The following is a 27,328-nucleotide window of genomic DNA, read 5'->3' on the forward strand; positions in this document are numbered from 1 at the left end:
GATGTGCCACAGCCTGTTGAGAAACCCCCTCCCAAGGGAGAGCCTGGGGAACCCTTCCCTGGCAGGGCCCTGTGCCATGGGGCAGGGACGGCTCTTGCTCCTTCCCCACTGCCAGGGCAAGCAGAGCAGGGGGATGTAAGGATCCAGCTGTCCTTTTGGCCCTCAGCAAAGGGACAAAGTCGGGTGAAGGCAGCAGCAGGAGAGGGGCTTTGCCAGAAAGAGATGGGATGCAAGAGAGGGCAGGGAATGGTGAGGGCTGCCAGGATGCTGAGAAATTAGATGCCTAACAATGCTGGGGTTCATCCAGCACCACAGCCTTGTCTCAAAGGATGGAGGGTGGCTGGTGCCTGGGAGAGCTGGATCTGGCTGTGTTCCGCTCTCCTGGACAGGAACATATAATCTCCCACTTACCAGCACCAGGAAGGGAAGGTGAGCTCTGTACCGGTGATGTTTGTGGGTGACATTCAGCAAAGACTGGTGGGGGGTAACTTCCCAATTACTTGGTGCTGTGGGCTTGCCTGAGCCTCACTGTTCTCTGTTCCATGCAGAGTCACGCGCCCCACAGCACAGAGTGATGGTGACAAATGCAGGCAAGGGATTCGATCTTTTAATGATATGACACTAGGAGGATCTCACAGGTCCAGGTAAATATCAAATGTGATGCCTGACCTTTTGGAGGAGACATCTGGCGTGATCCTCAGATAGGTAGCAGGGCCGGGGAGATGGGAGAACAAATCCTGGCAGAGCGCAGCAGCATCCGGCACACTGCTGGGTCAGGCTGTGCCGTCTGCCGCGGGTGTCGTGGCATGGGGAAAGTTGGAAATTACGTAGAGAAGAGCATTCACAATATGTTTTCAGTGTCTTTGCCCACCGCCTCTGTTGCCTGTCTGGCACAGTGACCGTGGGGTCTGTCCCAACGTACCACATGGCCATTTGTCTGCCTTTTGGGAGGAATATCCTGGGATACCTGGGCTGGCGGTACCTTGGCTGAATCCATCCCTGCATCTGCCTCTGAAGTTGCCATAGAAACCACCACTGTGCTGGAGCCAGCATCAGCAGGCAGCCCCAAATCAGTGATTGAGCTGTACCTCGGCAGCTGGGGGGTTGAGATGGCAGCTGGAAAAGCTCAGTGGATTGTGCTGTGCTGGAGGGGCTGGGCAGAGGGACCCCCTCTTCTGAGCATGATGTGGCTCCAGCCTTCTCCTACGAATATCACAGCAGCGCCTTGTTTTCACAGCCCCATTTTCACAGTGCTCCCTCACCTGTGCTCAGCCCTGGTGGAGTTTTCACTCCTGGGGTCCTGGGAGGTGACAGACCCCATGTGCTGCCACAGGCTGGGGTACCTCCCCGCAGCCTGACAGTGCTTTCCAGAAGCCACTGGGGCACGTAATAACTTCACTCTCACCGAAACTTTAGTCACAGGGGCCCTAAATCATGGAAATGCACACCTGGTTAATAAGCTTTTCCCCCAGAAGCATCTCATGGACAGGATAAATCAGACACTGAGTCACCAGCAAATTGACATCCCCAAGTGCCAACATTGCTGCTTTCCCTGCTGCTGACAGGGTGCCCAGCACAGCTCTTACCAAATTCAAAACCCACCTGGACACGACCCTGTGTGATCTGCTCTGGGTGAACCTGCTTTATCAGGTGGGTTGGACTGGATGATCTCCAGAGGTCCCTTCCAACCCCAACCGTTCTGTGAACTCTCATAAAAGTGTGGATTGCTCATTTTTTTCTCTGCTTTTGGGCACAGAACCAGGATCCCACCCGAATGAAGGGAGAACAGCCAGGATGATGGCCAAGGAGATCTCGGAGTGTATGGAGAAATCTTCAGGCAAAGGGATGACGATCCTGACCACTCTTGGAGACTGACATTATTAACCAAAGAGTTTCCGTGAGTTTCTAATGAAACGCGCTATGAAGAAAAAAAGTTGAGGGATGTACCAAATATATTGCTATCTCCTGGCAGATTCTGCTAATTTTTTACTAAATGAAAGGCTTCAAGTATCTGGCCATGCTCCCTAATGCTAGAAGCACAGCCTGTTACTTCAGATATAAGGAGAGCTACAAGCCAGTGCCTGGCAACGTGGCTAATCTCCCCAGAGTGCATTATGGATGGGGAGACTGGAACTGGAGGTGGCTGTCAAATCTATAATTAAAAAAATGTTTCCTTATAGAATTTTTTTCCTTTGTCAGGAGAGATGGAAATACAAAAATCTCGTGTATCATATTCCACAAACTCGGTAGATGCTCAAACCAGAAAGCTCAAGCCACACCAGAAATAGGAATAGCTCTGTATAATAACCTAAAATAACATGCCAAGCCTTATCACCGGTGTGCAAAGCACCAGAAAATCCTCTCCTAAGGGCAGTGGAAGTGCTGTAAATGGATACAGGGCTCTACAGTCTCTTCTGAAGGGTGTTCTGGGCCAACTTTCCAATTACGAGCAATAAAATGATGGAAAATCACCATTTATGATGCAAGGCTGTATAGGACCTGGACACACAGCAAGGCTCTTGGCAGCAGCACCATGTGCCAGGTTGTACAACGGAGCTGTAGGCAGTTCAGGAGCAGAACAAGGCTTTTATTTACTCAACGAGCGCAATAAACGCTAATGTTCCCGTCAGCACAGCTCTCCGGAGGAAGGTTTGCCTTCCAGCCCCTGGTCCTAGAAAAACCAACCTGTTAGAGGCTCGTCATGCAGCTGAGAAGTAACGAGCTGCTGTGATAAATCCGAGCTATTTATATGAGCACTAATGCTGTAGTGACAGGAAAAAACAATGCAGCAAAGTCACTCCAATAAGCTTTTTATGGCTAAAAGTCCAGATTTTATTTATTTTTTTTTAAGTGAAAGCTTTATTACTGTGGGATTTGAGTAGGAATCCAGATACTTACATCAAGAAAGCTGTTATTTTAACACCTCTGAGCTCCAGGTTGCCTTTAGTACTAAAGCCAAAAGAGCATAAAGGGGAACGAGTAGTTCCCCTAATTGATCTGTGAATTTATATCAACCTTATTTCTGGTTTAGTGCTTATGGAGTATCATCAGAACCAGCAACCGGACATTTTATCTGTTATTTAAATTGTTTTGAATTAAAGGAGGAAAAAAAAAATAGGCAAGTGTGCCCATTTTCCATTCCTGAAGATGGAGGACACAGAAGAACAAGGAAAAAATTCCCGTAAAACCATATTTGAGAATCTTTCTCTAGGGAGTGTTTAGATGACGGGTTATTTTTGTCGTACTTCTAATGGATGAAATTAAATCATTCTGCATTTCAGTGAGAGGTATTTACACAAGAGACCACACAGCCTCTGGACACGAAGTATAATAAATGGGCTCCCGGGGGAGCAGCCTCCTCTTCCTCCCCCTGCCCTGTGATGGGCAGCTTGGGGGGAGCTTGGGGGGAGATTTGGGCTGTGGGGCTGACCCTGGGATCCATGTCCCTGAGGTGAGAACCAGGGAAGCCCCAGGCTCAGTGGGCCCTATGAAGAGCCGCCAGACCCAGCCCTGGGGCGGCCGTGTCAGCTGGGCCTGCTCCAGGCCTGCAGGGCCGTGTGCCCCCCTTAGGTTCTCCCCACAGCGAGGGGACACAGGGGGACATTTCCCCCGAGCAGGGCTTATTGTCTCTCTCCATTGTCCCCGTCTGTGCAGGGCAGCATGGCCGCCATGGGGAAGGAGAGGCGGGAGCAGAGGCCCAGCACTCCGAGGCCACGGTGAGGGCCGACAACTCCCAGCGAAGGCATCAGATCTGAACAAAAGATGAATTTTAACGTCTGGAATATCAAAGAGATGCTGAGCACGCCGACAGCCGCCGGGTGAGCTTGGGGAAGAAAGATTGTGAGGAAATTGTGTACAAAATGAAACACTCTGGGTGCTTGATAGTGATGGGGTGAAACACATCTCAAATTGATCCATCGTTAATTAGTGGTGGTTAATTAGCCTACTCTGTAATCCTGCATTTCTCCCAGCCTGCCAGGCACTGATAGATCCACCATTGCTGGGAATTTAAAACCAGCATCGCCCGAAAGCCGCTCGCTGGTGTATCTGGGGTTTGGTGCAGGGAAGCCCTGTCCTGTGGCTAATTAGATAAGTTAAATGTTCCCTTTTGCCTTGTGCAGAGCAGAGATAAAATGAGTCATGATTTGCAGTATTGTTACACATTATGTAACTCTAAAATTATTCCAGATGCTGCATTTATATGCGTGGCTTAATTTTTTTTCCCAGCAGAAGCCAACGAGCAGTTAGAGCTCCCCACATCTACAATATGTAGCAAAACAACAAATATTAATTGGATGTAAACATCTGGATAGCAAATATGTAAGACTGGCTGAATTTTTTACAGCTGAGTATCACCTTTTGCATCACTTGGCTAAAAAAGACAGTGAGATTTATCCCTTGTTTAACACGGAAGAAGCTAATTGATGAATTTGGTCCTCTGAGCCTGTTAGTTAAATAACCCACTTACATAACTAACTGTTGCTCAAATTCACAGTTTTAGTGGTACTATTTCTTTGTCCTGATGTTACCACAATGATGGATGATAATGAAAACATAATAGTAGTTTCCTTGCCCATTATAAAAATACTTGTCATATAGATATGAATTAATTGAGTTTTGCACAGATGCAGGGATCAAAGGGGAGACAATTCGGGGAAAAACATGTTTATATCTGTCATGATTTTGTCTTTGTAAATATGCATTGCATAATTCTATTGGCTTTGTGGTATCTGTAGATTTCTCTCTCTTTTTTTTTTTTTTTCCCTATAAGTTTCTTTTAAGTAGTTTGAAAACCTGTGACTGACTTTCTGGTCAGAGACTGAGAAGGGGTAATTTAGGGGAATGCCTTTAAAAGATATAGTATATTAGATTATATATAAACATGTATAATATAGAGTTTTTTAATATATGAATCGTTCTGTGGAGTCGTGCAACAGGGAAGGAAAAGAGAGGAAGAAGTACAGGTGCCAGTTTGGAAAGGGATCACTTGAATTCCTTCCTCCTCCAAAGTATCCTGTCAGCTACAAAGCCTTCCCTTTTAACTCATTTATTAATACAGGATGAAAACACAGACAAGATCCAAACACCCACTCCTCAGCATTCCACATTTTTTGCAAGTGAGTTCATGGGGTTCAAATAGGGCACTAAACGTTGCTGAAAATACAGCTGGATTTTTTTAGGAGTTAAGAAGCAGGAGAAGGTTCTCAGGAGGAGAACTAACTTTTTCTAAAGAGAGGTGTTGATTACTTTTTCCTGTCTCACTTCTGTTACTAGAACCCTTTCTCACCACAGCAGAGTATTCTACATAATCTCCGGAACACTGTCTTTCAGGGAGCTCTAAAAATGAGACATAAATCAATATATAATCTAGGCAGGGTATGAATCACGCTGCGAGTTCTTCGCAAGTTTGAGTCAGGGTGTTACTTCTGAGAGCAGCTGCCACCAGGTCTCTGAGAAATGTGGAGCTCCAGTGACACAATATCCTCATGGCAGCGGTTCTGCAGAAGCCCAAGGTTGCTCTGGGTTTTATTTGTTATCATCTGTCTGTCATACACACCCATGCATCTTCATAACCGCCAGCAGCCTGAGAAATAGGGTGGGGGAACCAAAGTCCCTGTTTTTCCTCGTTTTGTGTATGGATATTGACATAACAGAGATCCTAGAAACACAGGAGAAGGCAAATTATTTAGTTGGATACTGTAATATCAGGGTGCCAATTATTTAAGAAGGTGGGAGAGGATCACACGGATAGAATGACAGCTATACAGTGGAGAAAACTTGGACTCAATTTAAGCGTATTGACAAACGAGGCAATTTCTGTGGATTGAAATGCCAGAGTCAATTAGGGGAAGTGCCGCGTTGGAGCAGCGCTGCCGCCTGCCCAGCCAGAGGGGCAGGCGAAGAAAGATCACAGGGGATGTGAGAACAGCAGCCGCAAAAGCAGCGATGCTTCAATCAGCCTTTTATCGACTGGGTAAGCGTCACTGGGGCGTGATGCTGCAAGAGCATTTTCAGACGCACCATAAATACCTGCCTGGGCCAGGAAACTCCCCAGGGAAGAGACACGTCTCGCCTGGGTCCTGAGCTGGGCACAGGACCCGTGTTCAAGGTATTTATTGTTCTCTTAGTGCTACCGTGAAAGGAACAGTGGGGAACTGGAGTCAGCATCTCTGCATGAGCAACAGAAGCAAAAAACATCAACTGCTGTTAAATTTCAAAAAGAGACACTGACGTAGTAAGAAGGAAGCTTGTTAAAAAGAAATTAAACTGGACAACCAGAAGGGTTGCCTGAGGCATAGAGATTAGTTAAGACCTCACGTTAAAGCTCAGAACAAATGCGTACCAGCTATCAGAGCAGACATGAGAAGGACCCGTACCAGACTGACGTGGTAAAGACAGCTGCTTCCTTCAAGAAATGAAAGAAAATAAAAAATAGGAAAATAGAAACCAATATATTATGATTTTAAATTGAAGTTACAAGAATTTTCTTGTTCCATGAGAAAAGCTGTAACTTGCTAAAGGCATAAAAGCTATTAATATACCTACTTCCAAAGACTTCAGAAGCAGAAAGGCTGGCAGAGAGTGTGTAAGGCCAATATATGATGAAAATATTAAAGAGGCATTCAGAAGGGATGCTGTCAGTTAAGGCCGACTTGTGCCACTACCCTCTGTGGCTTATTTCTGCTGCTGAGAAAAATCTTGCAAATTTAACATCCTCACTCAATCCATTATCCTATGAAATTCCATCCCATGGAGCAAAGCCACATATCTTGAAGTCATCTTAAGGTCCCGGAATAAGCAGAAAATGAAGGAGACCTCCAGCACAAAGACCAGGAGAGCAGCTGTAAAAATCCAGAGCTTTGGAAGAGTGAGAAACCAGGGCTGTAAGTACAGGCTGGAACATGGTTTCAGTTGGGGGGGGCAAAAACCCCTGTCTTCAGATGTCTAATTCTTAATATGGCCAGTGATGTATTTTCTGTAAGTAAATAAGGCTGCTCCATGGAAATCCCAATCTCCTGCTGAGGAAAAGACCCTACAAGCCCCTGCAACCGGCTCAGGACAAAGGGCTGACATGGTTTCCAAGGTGAGGAATGTCTGGGCAGTATTGAATCACAGCCGAATGAATAATAGAGTAGCTCATAGAAAGTAAAAATGACCTTGAGGGTTTAAAACAAAACCAGAAGGACTTTGAGACTGGAACGTGGAGACTGGGGGCAGTGTTTGAGCTGAATAACTGAGAGGGATTTCATTGTGGTTAATGCATTAGGACCGGTGCCAAAATCTGTTTTGTAGAAATTCCTTTTAGGATATGGCACAAATGATTGCGGCAAGCAGGTCGTGCCGTTCCAGAGGACAGAAATCAGAATAATAATTTTATGCTGTGGCTGTTCCCAGTGAAGAGATGGCAAATGGCTGGAAGTGGCAATAGCAGCTAAAACTCTGTGATATAAACTCCTCCAGGCGCCTGGATGCTGAAGTTGCTCTGCTCCCAAAGCCAGCGCTGATCCTTGCTCATTTGCTGAACGCGTCAGCAGGCAGCAAATAGTGACGGCAAGAGCAGCGTAGCAGAGCTAGAGATAGTTCCTATAGATACAGACTAAAGCCGTGAGGAAGAACAGGTGAATGGCAGCTCTCAGAATTTCAGCTGGATTTGTCGTGATGCAGCCCTGGTCACTAAGTGAGGAGGAGCAGAAAGGGCTGGGAGATTTTCTGATGGGGAATTGGGAGAAGAGGAACTTTCTCGCACTGATCCTACTCAAGATCACTACCAGGAGCAAAAGATCTCTTCTTTGGGAAAGAAGCTTTACCGCACTGTGGAGAGATGTGTCAGGAAGGCGTAAGTGAGCTTCACCCACAGTGCCTGGGAAGGAGAGGGATGTTGGCACAGGTTCAGTGCGGATGACGAAACCAGAAAAAATCACTTACAGCAGCACCACGGGCAAATGTTATTTTGCAAATTGTAGAAGGCTCGGTTTGCTTTTCCGACTGACTCTTAAACCTTGGCGCTGGCACAAGAGGATGCATCCAAACAGCAAACTTTACCAATGTAAAAAAAAGACTGATAAGGCCTATACTAATTTATTGTTATGAATCTTTAGCTTGTCAATGCCCTAAAAACACCCAGGAAACACAAGAAGAGGGTATTTATTGCATGCCGTGTTTCCCTTGGGTTGTTTTATCCGAGAGCTGTTTGGGGGCAAAGCAGAACCTTGGAATGAAAGGTGAACATTTGCATATGGTTGTGCTAAAATATTTGAAAGTGGAAATTGGAGCTTAGAAAAATGAAGGAGGGTCTCAAAAGAGGTAACTTCTGTGGGGCGGAATTCCCACTGATGAGAGAGAAACTGAGCCTGCGAAGAACTGACTCCCCAGATATGCAGAGGGCTGCAGATTTTTCAGATCACACTCATATTACAGAAGGGATTGGAGTTGTCAGTATTGCAATACCTTGCATAAAGTTAGGTGGGAAAAATAAACTGTTCCATCAGCCAACAGAGGATGATTTAGCACTTCTTTTAGCTGGCAAGAACTTGCGACGGCATTTGTCTTGCATATCGAAAGCTGGTTTTGCTTTGGACACACGTGCTGGTGCGAACACCACAGGAACACTGTGGGCATGAGTGTATGAACCACTCGGGGAATGGCTCATGCTAGCAGAATGCTAAAAGTTCTCCTGAGGTAAACTATTGCATCACCTAGGAGGGACCTCTGACTGGGATTAAATATCTGGGATGTTTCCTCGCTGTTTATAAGGAAGGGTTTATATTTAGGACAGAGCGTGCATCCCTGTAGCTCAGGCATCCTGAAGGGAATGGGCAGCTGGTTAGAAGAGCTGTGGTTGCCTGATCATGGATCTGATCACGGGTCTGATCTCCCCATCAGGGACAGGCCTGGCCCAAATGTGGCCAAGCTCATATCTTGCCCAGGTGGTCTTGTTAGTAAATTAATTACCAGAAGAGTTAAGCAAGGGAGAAAGAAATGCATTGCTTAGGAGGGATGAGTGTATTCAAAAGAGACACCTGTTTTCTCTTTCCCCCCTAATTTGCAGAAGTGTCATCATTCCTAAACCAACCACTGAGGCAATGGACTTAAAACAGACAGATTAGGCTCCAGGGCAGCCAACAGCTGCCTTTGGTCATAATGTCAGTGCAGAATGAGCCCAGAAAGTCACTTGGCTCATAAAGTCCTCTCAGCTCAGTACTCATCAAAATACAAGTCATAAAACTCTTTGTTATAGGAATCTTGTACTTCGGGCATTAAGAAATGAGAAGGGACTGAGAAAATGAGCAGGTTGTGGGATGTGGCATTCACCAGTTGTACCAGACACTTTCAAAGGGGTTTGACAGGACAGGAAAGCACTTAGGGATTATAAAAACCCTTCCTTAAGCCAAGAGGGTGCTCTTTTTTTTTCTAGAAGACAGGAGGATTTAGAGAACTGGTGCAGGAGACGTGACACTCACATTGCAAGCAGGGGCCCTGCCCGTGTGGGGTGCAACATCATGCATCCCAGTGCTCACATCTCTGCCTGACATGCTGCCTGTAGATAAAGAACATTTATTTTTCTTTACAATGCTTACGCTGAGATGGAAACAAGAAGCTGTGCTAGTAAAAGTTGTATTCAGATATTTTTCAGAGACAGATCAAGGGAGAAGTTTTGAATTCAGACAGATTTATCAGGCTTTTTGAGAATCCAGAAACCCATACTGCATCTATTTTTGCCTGCAGATCAGTGTACTTGGTGAGCTCAAAGCCAAAAGTATTAATACGATATTGTCACTGACACCACTATATAATGAAGAGGGAGACTGAGCAGTTCAAGTACTGCTGCTAAATCCCCTCCCTGTTGTGTATGTGATGTTTGGGCTCCTTCCAAAACTGGAGATTAACTGAACACGTCACTACTAATAAATCTTGGGGTGATTGTCTTTTGTTATACTCATAAATTATTCTCCTGTTCCTTCTCATTTGCTTATATGATTTGATGTTAAAGGAAAACCCTGAGTCTTTTTCATTAATTTTGGTCTGTAATTCCCAGTTCCAAAGGCAGCATCTCTCCATTTTATTAGCTTAAAACCCAGAAAAAACTAAGAGTATAAACCTGGCACAACTTTTTTTACATTTGAACCTAGCCTAAGCACTCCATCAGCCCTTGTGGACGTGGAACAATGGAATATTGATCATGTGAAAAATGCAACAGGTCTGTATCTTTGCTAGAAAAACACCCAAGCCAGTGTCTGACAGAATGAGAAGCGGTGCAGCTGTGCAGGGACACCCTTGGCCAAGGGAAACTGGTACCGTGCCACGATCCCATCCATAATGCAGTGGAAGCTCTGTCTGAAAAGGAGTAGAAACAGAGCAACACAACACAAAGTCAAGGCGAGCTGGAAAAGGTTTATTTGGGCGATGCTCAGAGAAAGAACAGAACTTTTGAGTAGCAGGTTATTATGTTTGGAACATATCTAACAATTCAGATCAATTTGTCCAGCCATATGCTGCCTAATTATTTGTCGTTCCAACATGTCAGACTTAAGGTACCTGGAGAATAAATGCCCAAGAAATATCAACTGTCAGTCTGAAAGGTTTACTCTCTTCCAATTAAACTGAGCAGCATCTGAGTTACAGCAGAAATTATTAGCCAGAGCAGTGCAAAGGGAGAGACCCGGCACTGGTTAGGAGCAAAACCCAAGGTTTCCCTTAAACTAGGACAGACTGACTGGGCAGGCAGGGTGAGGTTGGTGAGGTGGCCAGTCCTGGGTTTGGCCTTGTGTCTGCAGGACTTGCTGGAGAAACACCTTTACCCCTGCAAGGGGAATGCAGAGTGGCCGTGCTGCGGCAGTTTAAGATCAGCCAGTTGGCTTTGCCTAACAAAACCACGCTGTTAAACACTCCGCAGTTATAGGAACGGTGGTACTATCCAAGTGGAGAGTGAAAATGAACATGTTGGCCTGGGCCATAGAATCATTTTCATTGGAAGAGACCCTCAGGATCATCAAGTCCAACCGTTAACCCACCCCTGGCACTAACCCATGTCCCTGAGAACCTCATCTCCGCGTCTGTTCATCCCCTCCAGGGATGGTGACTCCACCACCGCCCTGGGCAGCCTGTTCCAATGCCTGACAACCCTTTCCCGGGAAAATTTTTTCCTAATATCCAATCTAAACCTCCCCTGGTGCAATTTGAGGCCATTTCCTCTCATTGTATGCATGAACAGTTCCAGCAGGTCACATCAGCCATTCTCTCTGGCTTTTTAATTCCTCAAGGCTCACTCACAACCCGCTCTGCCCCATTCCAGGCCTAACAAGCTTTCCATGCGGAGCAGCTCTCACAGCGACTACTCCAGCCTGAGCGATTCTCAGCTGCTCTTCGGCTCCCAGTTCTGCCCGGAGAACGTGCAGTCGGCAGCGGCGCCGCTGGAGCTGGGCACCCAGTTGGGACAACACAACTCCCAGGACGTGAGTCTCGCTCTCGGTCACGAGACACCATCCGAACTTAAGGGAGAATGCCGCAATCGGGTGGTACCCTCTTTCCCTGAAAATAAGACCTACCCCGAAAATAAGCCCTAGCATGATTTGTCAGGATTTTTGAGGATGCTCAAAATATAAGCCCCACTCCAAAAATAATCCCTAGTTACAGTTCATTTTAAAAGTCAATTTAAATAGTGTCCAGGCAGTTATACATGTAAAAAAGTAATAAATTCTGCAGCAAAAACTAATATAAGACCCTGTCTTAATTTTGGGGAAACAGGGTAACATTTGGAAATGTTAGTAACTGCTGAAATCGAGTTGTCTTCTTGATACACATACATATTTACTGTGACTAGACAAAGTAGCAGCCTGGTTGACTGAAAACCTAGTATTTATAACAGGTTTGTATAAATTATTATTGAGATAGGAATTATTTCCTTTAATCACATTATTTTGACTACTAAAATAATACAATTTTTTTTCTCAAGCCTTTAGACCACCCAGCTAAGGTAGAATATTGCATCTTTTAGAAAAATGCCATGTTTCTCATCATTAGAAAGGATGACAGAGGTTTTCAGTATTCACTTCCATTGACTGAAAATTACCTTGCTGTATCGTTGCTATCGCAGATGCTTGAATGATTTTGGATGAAAAACTTCTGCACTTGAAATATTTCTCCTACAGCACGTGGTTTCTGATGTTACCAGCCTCACTAAAATAGTTCCTGCACCGCTAACAGATACAGTCAGATATGAATAAACACGCCTGAGAGCAAAGATTAGGAAAGACCAGCGGTGCCAGCTCCGTGGCCCTAGGCTGTCCTTCAGCTCCAGATCCTGCCTGCTGTCCTCTGCATTTTGCAGAGGATTTTACCCATTGATTGCAACAGCTTTTCATCAGACACAAAGAAGGAAATTCACTCCTCACGATGAAAGAAGAAAATGTAATGGAATTTGCATTTCTTTTGTTTTAAGGAAAAGGCATTTCCATTTTGGTCACACAGTGTCTGGGAAGTTTGTAGAATGAAGAAGGTCTTTACAGCTTCCATATTAACATTATATTTATTGTTCTGAAATGCATATTGAAGCATGTAAAAAGACTCATCTGCAGTCTGGTGATGTTGCCAGTTGGCAACAAAATGATGTCATCCACCAGGAAATTCAACAGGATTTTCTTTAGATTCCGGTACTGGGAGCTCCCACTGACAGCTTTAACTTTTCCACAGTTCCAGAACAATGGAATTCATTTTTAGTCTCTGTGTTGAGCATACAGGAAAAAAACCTGTATCAGGCACACCTGATGGTCATAACCAAGAGAAAATCCTCTAAGATGAGAGACAAGCCTGAGTCTGGAGGAATTAGGGCTGGATCTCAGCTCCATGGGGAGTCAGTCTAACTAGGCACACTGAGTGAGCCGTAATCTCACGGAATTCTTAATCTCCTCGCCCGATCTAATCTGTCACGTCCAATCACTGTGATCTCAGTCCGCAAAGCACTTGGTGCACAAATGTTTTTTGCTAATTAATGTTCTGGTTATTTTTATACTTCAACATGTTTCTTTCTTTTGTGCAACAGAGCGAGCCCAGTATTTTTACCAAATACCAGACAAAACCACAGTTATTTGATGAAGAGCCAAAAGAAAAAGGTTCGCTTAATTTTGGTGCAGGAAGAGTGAAAAGTGTCTTGGAAAATTTTGAAGTGAATAGGAACAAAATAAAGGACAAATATGATCGGTATGTAGACATCCACTGAAATTCTTTTCATGCTAGTGGTTTTCACTCCCTGTAGTTCCTTCTTCCCCTCTTAAAAGTTATACATGACAGAGCTGCATATTTCTCCAAGAAAAGTATTTTTTCAGGTTTAAAATAATCTCTGATCAGAAAGAGTCACAGGATAAGAGAATTGGGTTTATTTGCAATGTGATTTATGTAACACACTGAGCTATAAGCCACAAGGAACAACAAAACTCTAACCTGAATTTACCTTTGTCCTTCTTTATCTAATCAGCAGGTTTGGGGTTTTTTTCTATGTTGATTCTCTGCAAAAACCTGTATTTCTCAAAATTTTGTAACCTGTGTTGGGACTGATCAAAGGGGCCCTGAGTACGGTCTCAGATGAGGAGATTGCCAGGCATACCTGTGTGCAGTGGAAGATGCAACGTTGATAACAACGATATAAATCTGCACATTCCTCTGGAATTTTAGTTGTATACCCAATTTTTATATTTTGTGGGTTTTTTGGTAACAGATGAGTGTAATTTAATAATGTAATTTGCAACTGCTTTTTGTCAGATATTACAAATTAAATGTATGTGTGGGTCCTAAAGGACTTTACGGAACACGCTAAGAGTTTCAAGCTCAAAAATGAAAGATGGAAGACTCCCCAGCGCACCTATAAATAATTCTTAGCTCTGTACATTTTTTAATGTGACATCCAAAGAGAAATGCATTTTTGTTAAAAGCCTTTGATCAAATCAGCCCACGTACCTCTTTCTCTTTTGCAATGGGCACTATGCTTCTGATAAGGCAAAATTTGATTCTCTAGTGCCCATCAGAGGAGGATTTTTGTAAGTGAATTATGAGAAATGAACAAATAGTTTTGAATGTTCAGGCAAAACTCTTCATTATCCTTTATTTTGTCTTTAAATTAATTACGTTCCTTCCTACACTTCAGACTCACTCCCAGATCAGTAGTCTTTTTATAGAATACTGGTATTATCTTTACAAAGATAAACGTATAACTTATCAGTTCGTAGCCTCCCGCAAGTTTGACTAATAAAATGAATATCTTCCTTTCCATGAGGTTAGCAAGATTTCAGAAGCCCTGCTTAGTTCTGGTAACCAGACTCTACCTGGCCTCCACCTTTTTGGTTGTCGCAATTTGCATCCCTAAATGATTGATTTTAAATTACCCACATCTTCAGAGAGGAAATAGGTTACCGCTGTGCTTAGCAACCGTCTGTGCGTTTGGGGTTGATAGATTAATTGTGAATATATCCCAGTTCTTGATAGTCTCACTCAGTTTAAAAGGATGGATAACAGAAGCCACAAGCGCAATCTCGGGAGAAAAGGATTTGCAGTATTTGTTCTTCCTGGCTTGGGCTTTGTTGATGCTGAAGCTTTTCCCATATTTTCCCCACAGTTATTTCAGTGCACAGACAATACCCCCGTGTCCCAGCAACTGGCACGTCACCTCCGCCAAGGCCAGGTCCTTGTGGAGCAGAGAGCGCCGTGGTGACAGCCCAGCAAATGTGGACAGTTGTGTAAATGCCAACCGAAACTGTCAAGAGAGGCACAAACACCAGGCCAAAAGTGGGAGAGTTAAAGAAAATAATAATTTCATATATATGATACATTGTATATGTGTATATATATTTATTTTTCTTACTCTACATAGCAGAATCCATGATTTCTTAAAACAAGGTGACTTCAGAGGGTTATGCCCCCTGAAGTAAGCAGGTTTCCATGCTTACATTACGCACTAATCTGTGCCTCGCAGTGTCTCATGTTTACTGTGATCTTTTCAATTTCTGGCTGCTTCAGTAGCTTATACCATGCTTGTTTTTCTTCATTTTAGTGAGGTTTTAAGCACCTTTATTTCCAATGTCAAAGACAAGCTTCAAGGGGTAAGTTAATTCAAATTCAGAGTGCAGAATAATAAAAAAATGCTACAGAACAATCACCTTCTCTAATTTACTGCGCTGATATCTGAATTATTATATTGTTTGTCTTGAGCATTCATACTTTAAACCAACAATTGTCAATTTTTTAATTGCATATACTATTGTCTTCGTGGCCTGTACTGAGGGTCAAGGTCTTTAGGGCCTTGCCTTAGAGTCAGCAGTGGAATTTCTCTGGGTCTCAGCAGCAAGAAGAGGCTGTAATGGCTGTCTGCAAATATCAAGGTTTTTTCCTTCTGCTTGAAGGAAGTAATCTACTCTCAGGAATAAGTCAGTGTGGTCTTACCGTCTGAAGGTAAAGGCCTGCCCCTTAACACTTTTATAATTAATTTTATTAATATCATTAATGCTTTTTTTTTGCAGATCAGTATCTCTATTTCAAAATCTGTTAGCACTTCTGCAACGTTTCATGAGCCTTTTGAGCCATTCCAGATCTCCTTTGGGGCTACAACCAACAGCTGGACAAACTCTTTCAAGCGACAGATAAATAACCATTTTCAGGCTGTTCCGTGCCATGAGTTGCAGTCCTTGTTCTGTGGTATTTGGGGCTGTGTTTTTGCAAGCAAAGAAAAGACAACATACTAATTTTCTCATTTACCTTTGTTTTTGCAGCTGCAAGCATGCTTGGACAAGTTTGGAGAAATGTTCGATTCGAGAAACAAAACCATTTTAGTTCACCTAGAGACCATTTCCAAGACATGTGAGTCCTTTCCGTGTTTCTGTTAACAGCAGAGGGCACAGTCAAACTGCCGAATGTCAGCGTGTTGTCTCCAAGCTGGGGTGACCCGAGCAAGTTGTGCTGCTCTTCGTAAGGGAGAAGAACAAATAAGACTCACCCGTAGCACAGACTTGTCAATTTTTTCCATTCCTACTGTGGTCTGTTCTCCTTTCCTCTCTTACACTGTGTCAAAGAACTTAGATGTTGCATGGTTACATGCGACACACGCATAGATAAACGCACCCCTATGTTTTCGTGTTCTGCCTGGACTACGGTCATTTTTAGACTATCTGGAGCACTAATGGAATATGCAGTAAAAATAACCTAGATATTTATATCTTGAGTATCCAGTTTCAGGTTTTAGGGCCTTCTCAATTTTTCATGTGTTAGTTTGAAGTCTTCCATCTCTTCTCTATGCTTGAAGTGATTATATATTAGATATGAGCAAAACTAGTACTGGTAGTTTCTGAAGTAGGAAGCACATAATGAAGCGCACTACTGCCATGGTAAAAAGGTGACCTCCCAAAAAAGCCAATAACATAGAGTACTTTTGAACAGCTTCATCTCTAAAGTGGCTAGTCACAGCAGCCTTTACTGAGGGAAAGTGCTTCAGAGAAATTGCTTCTGATTTGACTTAGATCTGAGCCCTTGGGAGCGCATTAATTTTTAATGCTGGCATTATTTTTTATCAACACCCTGTCAGGACTCTGCTCTGTGCTTGCCCTGCTCTGTGCAAGAACGAGAGGCCAACTTCAACACATGGAAGTCATGTGAAGTGAGTTACACCGTGCGAGCTCAACGTAGCAAACCTTCACAAAAGCACTATAATATTTACTGCACGGTAAAATGAGGCTCCCACAAAGCACAGCTTTGGCAGATACCCTGTAAGTCAACACCGCTCTCTCAGGCAAGAAGAGTGGAGTGTGGTGCATTCTGCTCCAGGCTGTGACAGCCTGTACGTTGGAAATACCAAGCTTGTTATACTAAGAACACTCCCTTGCTGTGCTTGGCAAGTGCGCTTGGTGGGACCTTAACATAGGCAAGAATCTGTCTGCTTTGGCCAGCACAATCTTCCTTTTATGCGTTTGCCCATCTCCTAATTACTTCAGTGCCTCAACTTGTCTGCTCTGCAGCAGAACTTTGCCCAATTTCGTATACCTCTTGCACAGAAATGGTTGTCATGGCACTGCAAATCAAATCTATTGTTCACGATTCCCCTTCTTCATTCCATACCATTTGCTCAGCTGTCCTGTTTCTTCTACATACCCATTTCAAACAAATGTGCCTTGAATGAAATGAGAAACCTCCCAGAGGTACCTGCTGCTAGAGTTTCAAAGCAATTGAAAAGAAAAATTGGCACTTTCCGTAATGTATCATGCTGCAGAATGTCGACTATATAATGAAAATCATCACACACTCCACAATGTTGTTCTTTTTATATTTCTGGGAGGTTCATCTGTCACTGCTTAATTGCTGATAAACACTGCCATTTGACTGGTATCACAGTGATGGATATTTAAGTTCCCACTAAATAAATTCTTGCACTAGTGCCTTGAAAAGATCCCAATTGAGGCAATTTCCTTGAAAAACTGGTATGAAATTCCTAAACTCAGGTGATAAAGAGCTAAATTAAGAGCTGATAAAGCACTGAATGCCAGTGGTTGATGATACAGTAGTTTGGGATGTGTGACACGGCAGAGACATGTTAAATCATTGGCAGTGCAGGATTTCACATGTAGGAATGCAGGAGGTGAAGGTGCTCTCTTCAAAGAGAGAAGTACTACGCCACGACATTCAAAGAGCTCTGAATGGCAAGAAAAGGTGAAAATCAAGTCTGTCTTCATTAAAAGCACGTAAGGAATACCACAGGCCTCATTTACAGCACATTTGGCACAGTCTGCATAGCCACTAGGCGAGAACAAAACAGAAAATATTTTTCAAAAATATATTTCCAAATGCTGTTGGGCTGGCAAGCTCTATGCAGTAAGATAAAAAAATATTCTCTTTGGAGTGTTTGTCCGTATGTGCTTGCACACAGTGGATGGAGCTGTGTCTGGCACTGGAGATGAGATCACATTTGCATGAGCTGCTCTGGTCCTTGCTCACGTCTCAGTGTGCTCTGCACAGGGATGTAAACCAGCAAGCGGCCCTTGCGTCCTCAATTCTTGCACCTTATATATAGAGTTTCTCTTGTTGACTTGCCCACTCATCATTTGGTCTCTCCTTCCAATTTCAGGTCCTTTAACTCATTACATTTTTGTATTTTTCCCATTTTCATTTATCTACCCACACTTCCATCAAAAGTTTCTATTTTTTTCAATACAAATCCCGATTTTCACAGCTCGGCCCTCTCTGAACTGCTTTGCTTTGCTGGTATCTGCTAGTTCCAGCTGTGACAACTCATAACATCCATATCCTCCGCACCACCTTGACTTCATTGCAAATGAGAAGTGTGTTCCCAGCCAGCAAACCACAGGCAAAGCTTCTGACACTCCTGCCGGCAAAGGTGACAAAATAATGCAAAACGTGTCCCTTACAGAGGTTTGAGCTGATGCAATTCTCTGACAAAATCCAGTGCCCAGTGTGCAGTTTTCAAACATGACCTGCATTGAGATTTCAAGCCCCAGTAGCTGCTGGCATGGTTTCTAAGAGATTTTGCTGTGTTTTTAACGGTGAGATTTGAGCTTTTTTTACCCTGACCAGTAGGGTCCAGACTGGGACACCCAGTCCAGACTCCCTTATGTTCTGTGTGGATGAAAACCAATAAAGGGAATGTCTTTCCCATGCAGCTGCTCATTCGCTGTGCAGCGACTGGTGATGAAAGCCGTCGAGATGAGGGACTTAACCGGACTCCAAAACACTTGGGCACAGATTCTGAGGGTGTGTGTGGTTGTCTTGGTGAATACTGACACCTCTCAATGCCGTGACAGCCCAAACGTCCCTCACGCTGGCCCATGGAGAACAGGCAGCACTCTCTTGAGCTCCACAGCTCTCTGCCCGCTCCTGTCTCTCCAGGTTTACACCACCTCTTATTTCTCCTGCAGAACCCGGGCGCGGGGGAACCAGCCTCCCTCCAAAGTGTTATTTAAAGCCTCCGCGCTGTCAGTGCCAATCTCAGGAGGCGTTACACAGATGATGATCGATAAGCATCAGAAGCAGTTGCCGTTTATTATCGCTGGGCTGGGAAGCTGACGCTCCCTCCCTGGGCTGCTCAGGCTGTGTTTTCCAGCTGTTGGGAGCACAGCTGCACCCAGGCGCAGGCTGATTTGCGGGGAAGCCTCTGCAGCGTAGGGCGGCAGACCTGCCCCGAGGTCCTGCAGCCTTTCGTCTCATGCCAGATTTCACATTCCTTATGTTATTAACGTAAACCACCAGCACCCAAAGAAAACAGCAAATCAAAACACAGCGATGCTCCAGGTTGTAAAAAACTGTTATGTTTAGAGTAAAACACTTTAGGAAAGGCATGAATCTGCATAAGCCACTCATTAACCAACAAAAGATTTTCCCTCTATGATAAAGTTATTCAATAACTATATGCTGTGGGGTTTATTTGAAGAAAACTTTCTCTGAAGCAGCTGTTCTTGATCATTTTCAAAGATAAGAAATTTGACACAGAGTCCTTGATGTGATCTGGTTTGGCCGTCTCAATGCCTATTCTTTTAAGTCTAGATTAAGGTTCATTTTTATTTTCTTTAATAGTGTTTGACAAGTTTGAACACTTCTCTGGTATGGAAGCCAGAGAGGGAAGGCGAGTGCCCCTCCTCTGTACTGAGGGTTTTTTTCCTGCAGAATACTCCTACACATGCAAATTAAATGTGTTCCAAAGGCTGGCTGTCGGTTGCTTGCCTGCAGCACGCTGTGCTGAGTCAAACGTATGTGCAGATCACAAGCCCAGTGGATGTGGGGCTATTTTTAGGCCGAGGATACCATGTTGTAGAAGCACAGACAGACTAGGGAAATCACAAAGTTTTAAAAATAATTCTGAACTAAAATTAAGCACTTGGGGAAGAGCAGCAAGCTGAGCTAAGTTTGCTGATGCTGTGTGCTCGCTATGTGGAGATGGAAAGTGATGAAGTGATGCGAAAGGAGTTTTCTCCTTTGGTCACTGCTGTCTCCTCCTCTTTATGGGCTTGCAGGCCAAGGAGGGGCTGGCAGGCTCCCCAGAAACCTACTCTCAGATTGCAGGTAGCCCTTGGGTCTAACCAGGCGGATGCAAAGTCTGAAAGGGCCACTCAAACGTTCACTCCGCTGTCACAAAGCCATTCTGCGAGCCACAGCTTTCCTCCAGTGATCTGTAAAAATAACAAAAAAGGTCTAAATCTGTCAGAGCAAATGACTAAAAGCTGAAAAATGGCAGTGAGAGAGCAGGGACAATCAAATTGCCTGCAACAGTAGAGCTTATGAGTTGAAATACATGCAGGTAATCCTCAGAAATCGGCCACGCTCCGACAGAGAACAAGGCAAAGCCTGGTGGTGATGGGCACTCTAAAAAATGGAGAAATTCCCCCCGAGCCTGGATCTGGGAGGTGGTTTAACTCGAGGAAGACGCATGGACAAGGCAACCGCAGGGTTCCTTCTCCCAGACGACAGCAGTACGTGCTGTGCCAAAGCATTATTCCTTCGGAGGAAGGCAAAGATAAAAATACATCCTGGCGCAGGGGTTCCTCTTGGCCTGTACCTGCGCAGCACCTCCAGCCCCGTCCCACCAGACACCTCTGCTTTGCGTGGCTGAATAAGCCAAATGCTTTTGAGCTCCTAAGAGGCGATTATCACCTAAGTACTTAATTATCTTGTAGCTTTTCTCCACACGTGTCCCAGTTCAATCTCTAGTTTTTCATTGCATGTGGAGGGCTGGGACCGCGCATGGGCTCCCAGCCCCGCCGGGGTGCACAGCGGTGCCATCGGCCGAGCCTGCGCACGGCCACACACCGCACGCCCTGTCACCTGTAGCCCCTGGTGCTGCCGTTTGCGTCTTCATGTCACCTGCTCATCACCTAAATGCCCACTGGCTTTTGCACCCAGGAGACTACGGCAGATTTTGAGTAGGTCTTGAGGACTTTCCAGAGCCGCCTTGTCCCCTCACGCCTCCCCTCTCAGGAGCTGATGTTTTCCCTTTAATTGAGGCAATCCACGTAATTTTTCTCAGCTTTTTTTTTTTGTCATATTACATGACAACTTCCACTGAAAAGCTTTGTTTGAATCTACATAAAGGCCACTGCGCTGCCTTTGACTAAGAAGTCACCTGGCTTATCCTGGCATGTTACATTAGTGAGGCACAATCTGCCTTTTATAAAATCTTGTTCCATTTTATTCCATTTCCCTCCGTGTCTTTGAGTGCTCTTTCCCTTAAGGTCTATTCTAAAACCTTGCACAATATACGAACAAACCAGTAAGCCCATAATTGCTCAGCTTTCTTGCCTTTCTTCCCAAATGTACCTTTTTAAAACATCCCTGGTTTTTACAGAAACAAAGCCTATACTTTCTGCCCGCCTCTCCCTAATAGTTTTTAACTCTTTGACCAATTCCACCCAGAGTTTGACAGAAGAGCAGAGCTCACCAAGATGATTAAGTCCCGTAAGCTTAATGAGAATAGCTGGGCAGGAGGAGGAGAGATCCCGAGCGCTCTGTGGGCGAGAGGTGCTGAGATAAATGCTCTGCGGGCAGGAACAGCTTCAGCCGAGCTCTCAGCTCCTCTGACACCAAAGTCAATCAAACACATTGGGGCTGTAGCAGAAGAGGATTAATAAATTGCAGAGCTCTTGTAGCCACTTGTCAGAACACAGGCTGTATTCTGACTCTTCTCAGGCAGGCAGTGCTAGTCCAGGACTCCAGAGCTGCACTTATCCCGGCCCGTTGGCTCGTCAGTGCTTTGTTTTAGCAGGAGCACTTTGCATCCTGTTTCGTCCTGACCTGCCAGCGTCCCACCCCAGCCACACCACCTGTACACACCTTCCTGCGCTGTTCACAGCAAAGACCGGGCGTGTTTAGCGAACAGCTCTTCCTCTGGATCCTAATTTAGGACTTTAAAGGAAAACTTCCATAAGATTGCTAAGGATTTTTCATCTCTGCAGACTGTTCCTGTGCTGTAGTGCTTTAGGCACAGCAGTGGTGCCTGTAAGAATGACAACAGCTGCATGGGGAGTGTTCATTATTGTCCAATCATATAACAAAATTCTTATTTTTTATCAGTCTTTCAACAAAACTGACAGAAGCCAAGAGCATCTCTCTTCAATATAAAGCCCTTCCAGAGGGTCCGTGCCCCCACAGGACACTGCTGGGACCCCCACTGCCTTCCACACTGTGCACAGCCGCCTGGTTCAGTGATTTCTGACCCAAAGCCCTTCCTGTGCCCAGCAGCTGGGAATCATAATTCTTTGCACAATCCTTCACAATTTCCCGCTGTCCCTTCAGGCAGATTTCCTTCGGTTACCCACCTCCAGCATTTTCTGTCATCTGGTCCCTGGTTGCACTTCTTAGCCATGAACCTCTTGCATCTCCTGCCTGTTATCAGCAACACTGTTCTTCCCATCACACATTCAAGCTCCTGGTGACAGAACCTGGTGACAGAAGAGGGTCAGTTACACTGCCATGGGTCAGATATTTTGGGTTCCTCTCCCCTGACCGTGCCTGTTGTGCAGCTCCAGAACCCTCAGCTTTCCTTGCATTGAACCAAGCTTTGCAGCTTTTTGTAGCCCTTTCATTTCCAGCTGCCATATTAATCGCGCACAGCAAATGAGGTTGGCCCTATACGAAGCATCTTATAATTTTCAAGTGCTTTGCATTAAACATCTCCCCTATTGTTCATCGCTTCGGGCTCGGGGAGATCTCAGCGGGTGAATCACTGTGGTTGCACAGCACAGTGAAGTATTTCATGCCAAGCCATGGAGGAACTAGCAATAGTATTGATAGTGCTTTATTCACATTTACAAATGAAAGACCAAATGTGTTTTTTATTGATTTCCCTGTTCAGTGCAAGATGCTCTTCAAAGTCACTGTGACTCGACGCTGAAAGCTCTGACAGATAAAAGCCAAATGGAGCAGGCGCTGCTGGAAATGGAGAGGAGACTTGCAGCCGTAAGTGCAGAAATTAATCTTTTATTCCAAATCCTCGTTCTGAATTTTCTCCCGCTTTTTCAAAATATTAACTGAATATTAAATTGCCTTCGAACAGTGTATTATAAAGTAGACTGCTCCTGTTATAATGACGAGGGAAGGAAGAAAAAAATAAAAGAGAGGTGAAAAAAAGAACTGGTGGATGTCAGAAACAAAAGAATGAACTGTCAGAGACCTCATGGACAGGTCTGGTTTCTCCAAAGGGAGATACAAACCGCTGATCTTTGGGTCCATACCAAACTTAAGGGGTCTAACTGACACACAGTACCTAAAAGTTTCTCATTTGAATACTATTATCGCACCTTTTAATGTGCTGGTTACTGCTTCTCCTCTGCTTGGTCTTTCCCCAGAAAGATGCAGAGATTTTGGATCTGAAATCCAGCATCCAGCTGCTGAAGGAGAGTCTGGAATCGCTGCCAGCTCAGCTGAGAGATCAACACCTGAAGCTGTGTGAAGAACAAGGGTTCCTGAAGGTCCCTAACGCCTTAGCTGAGCTGCACACCTTCATTTCTAGTGCCAGATCTGCCCCACACACGGCAGATAACTCCTCCCAGACCTCGCCCGGCCCGTGCTGGGATGGTGTTCGGGGTGAGGAGGACGTGCACTGGCCGTGCTGCCGAGGCTGGGGGATTTGCAGCTCCCGGGGCTGGTCTCAGCCCCACTGCGTGACAGCGGGGGAGCAGCAGGGACAGTCCCCCGTGGGGAACCAGGTCACCAGGGATGGCAAACCTGGGGGTGACCTGAACACGCCTTCAGGAGGGAAAGCCAGCCCCACCACTGCAGCCATATGCAACAGAGAAAACACCTCTTTGCAGGAGGAGAAAGACAGTTTGGAAACACAGAGCTGTGCTAATCACCCTTGTGTGTGCTGCTCTAACAGTCACATTTTGGGAGGAAGCCAGAAGAAATGCTGTCCTGTACCACAGGAGCTGCCTCTCCCAACCCCGCTGAGGAAGGCGGTCAGGAGAGGCACTCGAGGGTTTGACGCCGTGATGCTGCCACAACAGAGGCAGCCTCAAGTTTGTCACCTTTCCGCACCAAAAGATACGCTGGGCCAAAGAAACAATAACCTGTCCACAGACTGTGAGGTGGAGAATGCAGCTGTAGGGAACAAAGCAAAACAGTGGCCGGGAAGGATCCCCTGGAATAAAGTGATGATGGGGAAGAAAACGTGTCACGCTATGAGAAAAGGCGAGCTCTCTCGATGTGCTGACGGGCTGAAGCAAAGGAAGGCAAACGGGATTATTGAGCTGGAAAGCTCCAGAAAAAATTGCTTTCCCAGATACATGGTTGCTACCACTTTGGGAAGCTCTAACCCGGGTTTTGCAGCTCCCAATCCGCAGATCCTCAGCAGTGCTCAGCCGAGGCTTACGAAGAACTTCCCACCAGTGCCACGCTCCAATAAAAGCCTGCAACAACTTGCAGAAAAAAGAAAGAAAAGTTTGGAAATTAAAAAAAGAGCAAATGTTTCCAGTCTAAAAAGGAATTTCTGGGATTCTTCTCCCCAGGAGAATATATTTACCCTGCGTAGCACGACAGGCGAAAGCCAGGTGAGCTGCTTCACTCTCCGCAGTCCTGCAACCTCCGAGGAACCACATCCTGGCAACACGCTGGCTCAGCAGAACACGGCCTGTTGCTCTTTAGTTTTTGACAGTGATTATTCCGACTGAGGGGGTTTGTTTTGTGTTCGGGGTAGTCAGCACAGGCTTGGCCAGCTCAGTCACAGTTTATTCCTCTAGATGTGTTACCTGCTTGGTCAGAGACAAGGCTCGCACCTGGGTGCTCGAAAGTGTTATCGCCCACCTCGATACGTCATAAGGGACACGGTGGGATCTGAGGGAAGCTCTCCCCAGCGTGGAAAGCTGATGGGAGCTGTGTTGCTTTGCCTCCCAGAAGAGATGCTGGAGGCTCTAGTTGTGTTTCCACAGCAGAGAATCAGCTGTGGAGTCTGCTGAGACATTCCCCGGGCTGGAAAGGGCTGGCAGGGCACAGCTAAAGCACATTTAGCACTGAGATTTACTTGAAACTTTTCCACTGCATAGATGTAACAATATCTCTGTGGCCAGAGGCTTTACTCTGTTTCTCAGCTGTAGTTTCTATGTTGGTTTTTATGTCTAAAAGTTCAGGTTTTTGGCTCCCTAGGCAGCGGGAGTGTTGTTGTAGCTGATTTCAATATGGTTCAGATGTGTCTCGGGACTTGTTTGTGAGCTTTGGACAGGGAGAGGTTTAGCTAAGGAAAGCTATAACCCAGCATCTCAGGTTCTCCGGTTTCAGAAAATTATTTTGTTTTTCTCTTATTTGTCTCATGTATCTCTTAACAAATCAAGAGAATTCTCCAACATACAGTTTTCAAGGGCAGTGGTTCTCAAACAGAAGCCAAAATACATGATGGTCACATTCAGCAGGTGAAGTCACTGAGGGATAGTTCTTGTCCTTTTGGAACCTGCACCTCTCTACTGGGGAGTCACTCCAAAATTTCCAAGCCAGGAAGGACCAGGCTGCTCACCCAGCCTGGCGGACACAGCAGCAAGGTCGCTGCGCAGCCCCGGTTCCACAGAGCCACTCATTTCAGGGTACCCAGCTGTGCCTGGCAGCTCCCACTGCTTCACCTATTTGCATCACATTTCATTTTTCATCTGTTACTGGCAAAAGAAGCATTTCAGCGTTGAGAAAGCAAGTTGATTGCCAACAATCCAACCAGTCCAGCATTGTCCACCCAAGGGGGAAGACTGGGATCCCTTTTTCCTGGCTTTAATAAACTCATTGTGTTTTCAGCAAAGTCCAATGTCATTGTACTGTTTTTTTGAGAGAGGCGAGATCCTGTTGCAGCGGGTGAGCAGGCGGCTGCTCTTTAGCTGTTCAACTCCCTGGATTGTGCAACTGGGAGGATTAGTTTTTTTTCAGCTCCTCTCTGATGTTTAAAGAAGGAAACCTCCGCCCTTCCAGTCTAACATTAATCAGGAAGGAGAAGGCGGTGGGGATGGGTGTGGGGACCCCCCAGAGTCTCAGACCCCCAGCTCAGCGGAGGGGCCGGCTGTCAGCAGCAGCAGCCATTTGTTCCCCTCCTGTACCAGCATCCCCAGTAATCCCAGCACCGTCTGCTGGGCACAGCCTGCTCCATGGGGCTCGCCACCCCCGCATTTTGGGCTCGGTGGGGACACTCACAGCCCCACTGCCCCCGGCCTGGCCGCTCACCCTGGCTGTGCCGCCGGCTCGGCAGCGCATGGCTGAGCTTGGAGGGACCTCTGGAGGTGTCTGTGCAAGCCCTGGCTGCCCGACATCCCCAGGATGGAGCAACCACGCCATGGGGTGCAACACAGGGCTGCCCCAGGGACCCCCGTGGCCCCCACCAGCACACGCACTGGCACAAAACCAAATCCCTGGAGAAAGGAGGTGCAAGGGCAGCCAGCGGTGCTTCCCCCCATGCCAGACACCTCCCCAGGGAAGCAGGGGGAACCCTGGCTGCCACCCTGGCCCCCACGGCCTGGCCCCACACCTCTTCCCTCGTGGGGTCTCCTCTGTGGTTTTTGCTGCCAACAAGAATACTTGTCCCACTATGGCTGTGACGATGGCGACTCCTTTCTGGACAAAAATGGAAGCGTGTGCATCCTGCCAGCTCTGCCCCGGGGATGTGGCACTGCCGGTGCCTGTAGCTGTGGGGTCTCATCCCACCCTTCATCAAAGGTCCCCAGGGAAGATGCTGGGGGTGGTCGCCCCAGCAGTGCAGCCAAGGGGGACTGCGGAGGGCATGGGGCAGCACTGCAAAAAACACAGTGGTCATGAAAACGCCAAGCTGGGCTCCAGCCCGTCTGTGGGCACTTAATCAGGACAGAGTTCTCCTAAACTGGGGTTTCATCCTGTTTCCTTGGGGAGAGCCTGAGAGAAGAGGAAGGCACGTGGGCAAAAGCAGGGAGAACTGGTGAAACCCAGGCAGGCACGGGAGGTGTGAGAATGCGGTCGCATCCTCCACCCCGCATCCCCGGCTGTGCAGGCAGCTGAGCGGGACTGTCATCTTTTCATCTGCCAGTGAGTCACTTGGCAGAGGAGGAAACCGCTGATGGCACCGGCGCTGTGGAGGTGGCTGCTGCGCCCCTGCCTTGTGCTCGATGCACCCCAATGGCTGTAGGGTGTGGGGCGGTGTGTGGGGCACAGACGGCTCCCTCCCCACAGCCCCACCACATGCTCAGCACAACAGCTGCCCCAACCACAGGATGAGACCAGCCGGCTGTGGTGATGCCAGGTGCTGGTGGTGCCCGGCACAGTGCAGGCTCACCAGCTGCCCCCCAGGGCTCTGCCACTGCCTGGCTCGCCCCTCATGTGGCCTCCCCAGCGCTAATCCCCAGATTAGCTGCCT

The 27,328-nt window shown here is 46.2% G+C and overlaps 1 protein-coding gene and 1 long non-coding RNA gene across 3 annotated transcripts; one reads left to right on the top strand and one right to left on the bottom strand.

The window, feature by feature from the left end:
- Positions 1-187: 187 nt before the first annotated feature.
- Positions 188-25,753, top strand: IHO1 (interactor of HORMAD1 1). Its single transcript, XM_065074678.1, has 10 exons — positions 188-644; positions 1,566-1,650; positions 1,757-1,897; positions 3,655-3,818; positions 11,294-11,453; positions 13,040-13,197; positions 15,041-15,089; positions 15,756-15,843; positions 22,832-22,935; positions 23,325-25,753. The coding sequence occupies exons 4-10, from the start codon at positions 3,763-3,765 to the stop codon at positions 24,642-24,644; spliced, it is 1,935 nt and encodes a 644-aa protein (XP_064930750.1). The 5' UTR covers positions 188-644; positions 1,566-1,650; positions 1,757-1,897; positions 3,655-3,762; the 3' UTR covers positions 24,645-25,753.
- LOC110362698 (uncharacterized) lies at positions 19,423-23,251 on the bottom strand. 2 transcript variants are annotated; one of them, XR_002420277.2, is made up of 2 exons: positions 22,296-23,251; positions 19,423-20,153 (listed from the first exon to the last, which is right to left on the bottom strand). It is a non-coding gene; the product is annotated as an uncharacterized LOC110362698 (long non-coding RNA). The 2 variants fall into 2 exon arrangements; XR_010474943.1 differs by lacking the exon at positions 22,296-23,251 and adding an exon at positions 21,419-21,771.
- Positions 25,754-27,328: the final 1,575 nt, after the last annotated feature.

This window comes from Columba livia, chromosome 10, assembly GCF_036013475.1.
Source record: "Columba livia isolate bColLiv1 breed racing homer chromosome 10, bColLiv1.pat.W.v2, whole genome shotgun sequence".
NCBI lineage: Eukaryota > Metazoa > Chordata > Aves > Columbiformes > Columbidae > Columba > Columba livia.

Excerpts from the sequence above, each read along its gene's own strand:
- IHO1 (XM_065074678.1), top strand. The coding sequence starts at position 3,763 with ATGAATTTTAACGTCTGGAATATCAAAGAGATGCTGAGCACGCCGACA. Across the intron at positions 15,844-22,831 it reads AGAGACCATTTCCAAGACAT|TGCAAGATGCTCTTCAAAGT; the intron begins GTGAGTCCTTTC and ends TTCCCTGTTCAG. Across the intron at positions 22,936-23,324 it reads TGGAGAGGAGACTTGCAGCC|AAAGATGCAGAGATTTTGGA; the intron begins GTAAGTGCAGAA and ends GTCTTTCCCCAG.